Below are 4433 nucleotides of genomic sequence, written 5' to 3' on the forward strand. Positions count from 1 at the left end.
CATGGTAGCGCATGCCTGTAATTCTGGCTACTCGGAAGGCTGAGGCGGAAGGATCGCCAGAGCCCAGCAGGCGAGGCTGCGGTGGCCGGGAGCGGCCACAGCACTCCAGTCTGGGCGAGAGAGTGAGACTCCAACTCAAAAAAACAAACAAAAAAACTGAGAGAGGAGGCTGGGGGCGGTGGCTCATGCCTATAATCCCAGCAGGAGCGAGGTGATAGGATTGCCTGAGTTCAAGGGATCAAGACAAGCCTGGGCAACTTGGCAAGACCTCATTTATACAGTAAGTCAAAAAATGAGCCAGGCATGGTGGCACCTGCCTGTAGTTCCAGCTACTTGGAAGGCTGAGGCGGAAGGATCACCTGAGCCCAGCAGGATGAGACTGCAGTGGCCATGAGCGTGCCACTGTACTCCAGCCTGGGCAACAGAGTGAGACTTCAACTCAGAAATAAAATAAAATAAAACAAAACAGAGAGGAACGAAGATGCCAGACATCTAGCAATGTTTACGATGTTGGATTTCCAGCCTAGGCAGAGTGCAAAGACCTACTTAAGGCCTTGATAACTTCCCAGGTATCACACATCCAGCTGAGGAAGGACTATGCCCTAGAGTAACGCCTATTCTAGACTGCCTCCAACAAAGACTAATATCAACTTCTCTTGAGAAAGTTAAGAGACTGAAATCCATCAAGTTAAAAACTTGGGAAACACCTCAGACTATCCAAAGATGCTCCCCACCAAAGCATAAAACCAAGTCTACATAAGTTCAATGAAATCAGTCAGCAACTGATATGCCTACTACAACAAAAATGTCAATACTTTCAAAGGGAGATAACAGAATCTAGAGTCTTCTACAATATTTCACATGTTTACTGCATAATGAAAAGCAATCACTAGACAGACAGAGAAATAGGATAATGTGACCCATAGCCAACAGAAATTGACCCTCAGAGAGTCCAAATGTTGAATTTAGTAAAGACTTTAAAGTAACCATTATACAGTAAATATATTCAAAAAATACGATAATATAGTCTTAATAAATGAACAAAGGTATCCGTAGAGCAATTAAATCTTCAAAGAACCAAATGGAAATTCTAGAACAAGTACAATAACTGAAATTTAAAAATATAAAAATAAACTGAAACTTAAAAAAAAAAAACCATCAGGTTGAAGATGACAAAAAATAACCAATAGATAAATAGAAATTAGCCAAACTAAAGAACAGAAAAAAAAAAAAACTGAAGAAAAATGAAGAGTCTGAGAGTTCTGTGGGACAATATAAAATTATAAAATGTGAGGTCCAGAAAAAATAAACTGCTTGATCAAGGTCACAGAAGTCCTAAGTAATAAAGCCAGATAACATCCAGATCTCATTCCATAGTAACATACCATCAATTACTCAAACATAACAAAATCACAACATACGTCTGATTGCATCCCAAGAGTATATGCCTAAAACAGTTACTATATTTAAAAATAAAAAAATGTTAAAACAAGCAAAACAAAACCAACATCCCTCAACATAGCGTGGGGCTCGCTATCACTAGTGTGAGGAAGATGGACAACATTGTATTCATTAGTTTCAAATTTCAATTTTGAAATATAACAAATTACATCAACAAAGACAATGAAGTTACTAAGTAAGAAGACAGAGCAGCAATAGGAAAGAACATATGAATATCTGAAAATGAAAAATATAAAACATAAAGTTCATACCTCAAAATTTTCACTAACTTCCTGCATCATTTTTAACTTTGTTTCATCAGCTGTAAAAACGGCAAAACAAACAATCAGGTAATTGGAATTATGTTAAGGACGTTCTTAAAATTACTAGATTTAATAATTTAAGAGAAGCAATCAGATCTTATCAGTTTCACTGTCATGGCCCAACAAAAGGCACATAGCTAGTTCCCTACAGCCAGTCACACACACTCATACTCCCAGACACACATGACCATGCACAGACAAGGATACAGATACACACACACACACAGGTGCCACTTTAGGACTCTAGCCAGCACTGCTCATCACTTTGCTTCTCTACAATGCAGAGAAAGGGAAAATAAGGATAAAGATTCATGTTACTAAGTATCTCAAATGCACAGCATTTGAACTAAGACTGATGAGTCATATTACACATTTCTTAATGACAAAAAGGATCAACTCACGTGTATTTACATCCGTGAGAGCTGCCACAAACTGAAGGTACTTTTTCATCAGAGTGGTTTGGTCAACCACCGTGGCCCCTTGTGTTGCAACAAATGCCATTTTTCTTTTAAGCTGACTTGTTTCTCAAGAGAATAGTATCAGGTCCATGAGTTCATCCAGCCTATGAAAAGAATCATATGGTTATCCAACTTATCAAGGGCACAGGCTCACAATCTCCGTGAAAATCTTACCTGAATGCCTATATTAATCTACGTACTTCCACATTAATCCAGTATATAACACTAATACTCCTTCTTTGAATATAAAATTTACCCAAATCTATTTAGTCTATTAATTTCTACACATGATTTTTATACACAGATGCTTTTCTTTCTTACTGTAGCTCCTCTTTCCCTGAGTCAGGAGTTGGCAAACATTTTCTGTAAAGAGCCACATAGTAGATGTTTTACTCTTTGTGGCCATGCAGTCTCTGTCACAACTACTTAGCTCTGTCGTACCAGAAAGTAGTCACAGACATGTGAATGAATGAGCAAGGCTGTGTTCCAATAAAAACTTAATGTATGGATGCTGAAATTTGAATTTCATGTAATTCTCATTCATCATGAAATATTATTCTTCCTTATTTTCCCCCTAGTCATTTAAAAATATAAAAACCAGCAGGGCTCGGTGGCTCAGCCTGTAATCCCGCGCCTTTGGGAGGCTGAGGTGAATGGACTGCCTGAGCCAGTACGCAGGTCTGAGACCCGCCTGGGCGGCAAGACCTCATCTCTACAATAAATCAAAAAATCAGCCAGGCGTGGTAGCCCGGCTACTTGGAAGGCTGAGGCGGAAGGATCACCGGAGCCCTGCAGGTCGAGGCTGCGGTGGCCGGGAGCGGCCACTGCACTCCAGTCTGGGCGACAGTGAGACTCCAACTAAAAAAAAAAAAAATTAAAAAAATAAAAATATAAAAACCATTCTTAGCTCACAGGCTGTATAAAACCTGGCAGCAGGCTGGACTTGGGCTGCTGACTGTAGTTCAGCAACCCCTGCCCTAGGTGAATGGTTATCAAACTTCGGTGTGCACTAAAACCACCAGGTGCCAAAGGTCTCCCAAGCAACCCCCAGACTATGGTTAGGTGACGGGCGCAGGAAGCTGCAGATTCTGTTTGCAACTGGCACACAGTAGGCACTCAAAAAAAAATGCTCCTTGAATGAGCAAATGCTTCAAAAAGCACCTCAGTGAATCAGAAACAGGCCACACTTTTGAGAACTATTGCTGGAGCTGACAGGTAAATGAACACTTGGTTTCTATTTTAAGAGCTGTCACACAAGCGTCCAGAGAACCTGGTGAAATTGCTTTCACCCAAGCCTCCTTGCACAATTTCACTCTGCCTTAAGAGGTGGTTGCCTGGCTTCCCTTTCTTTCAACAGACCCACCAATAACTCCTCTGCAGGCCTTTCAAATGCCCGGCCCGCCCGGATGCACTCTCCTGGGCCTGACACAGGTGACAGGGCCACCCCAACCGACACCAGAGCGCTCCTTCCGGCCACTCTCTCCTAGACACCCAAAACCCTTCTTCCGCGCAGAGAGGATGCCCGCAGCTGTCCTACAACAGCCCAGCCCTTTGACTCGGGGGCAGGAAAAGTCACTAAGGAAGCCAAGGCGGGTCCTGTCGCCCTCACGGAGTGACTTGGCCACCGCCGCTCTCGGGTCGCACTCCCCCTGCAAACAGAGGCCCCACACCCCCATCCGCATCCATGCCCGGGGACCCAAGACTCGGGGGCACGGCCTCTTCCGGCTAACCCCCTTAGTCCTGTCCAAACTCTGTAGAGGACAGGGAAATCCCCCCCTTTAAAACAAAAACAAAAAACTCTCCTCCTGTGACAGATTAGAGATGCCCTTGTGCACGGAAATCGTCAAGGCGCCCAGTCCCCGGCCCAGAGAAGCCGGGTCCGCGTCCCTGACAGGGGAAACGTCCCACTCCGCCGGTCTCTTGAAAAACAGCTAAAGACCCTGAGGCCGGAGACCCAGGCCCAGGGCCCACCACGTCCCGGTCCATGAGGGAGGGCCAGGGCGGCCCGGCACCGGCACACGGGGCAAACGGCCCCGCCGCCCCCTCCCGCTCCCGCTCCCGCCCGCCCGCCGCGCGGAACCGGCCTGAGGAGGCGCCGCCGGGCCAGAGGAGGCGCTGTCGTCGCGGCTACCTTCGCTCCCCGCGCCGGGCCTGGCGGGCCAGGTGCCTGCGTGGAGGCCGGGGGAGGGCAGGCCGGGCGGGGGACGCCTCC

The 4433-nt window shown here is 45.7% G+C and overlaps 1 protein-coding gene across 3 annotated transcripts in view; it reads right to left on the minus strand.

The window, feature by feature from the left end:
- Positions 1-2325, minus strand: part of TRRAP (transformation/transcription domain associated protein) — a 147276-nt gene extending 144951 nt beyond the window's left edge. For all 3 annotated transcript variants that reach the window (XM_021706379.1, XM_021706378.1, XM_008072896.2), the window contains exons 1-2: positions 2165-2325; positions 1713-1762 (exon numbers count right to left, since the gene is read on the minus strand). In XM_021706379.1, the coding sequence (XP_021562054.1) occupies positions 1713-1762; positions 2165-2264 (150 nt within the window). In that variant the 5' untranslated portion in view covers positions 2265-2325. The remainder of the gene's footprint in view (positions 1-1712; positions 1763-2164) is intronic.
- Positions 2326-4433: the final 2108 nt, after the last annotated feature.

This window comes from Carlito syrichta, unplaced genomic scaffold, assembly GCF_000164805.1.
Source record: "Carlito syrichta isolate Samal-C Ts95f unplaced genomic scaffold, Tarsius_syrichta-2.0.1 Scaffold315497, whole genome shotgun sequence".
NCBI lineage: Eukaryota > Metazoa > Chordata > Mammalia > Primates > Tarsiidae > Carlito > Carlito syrichta.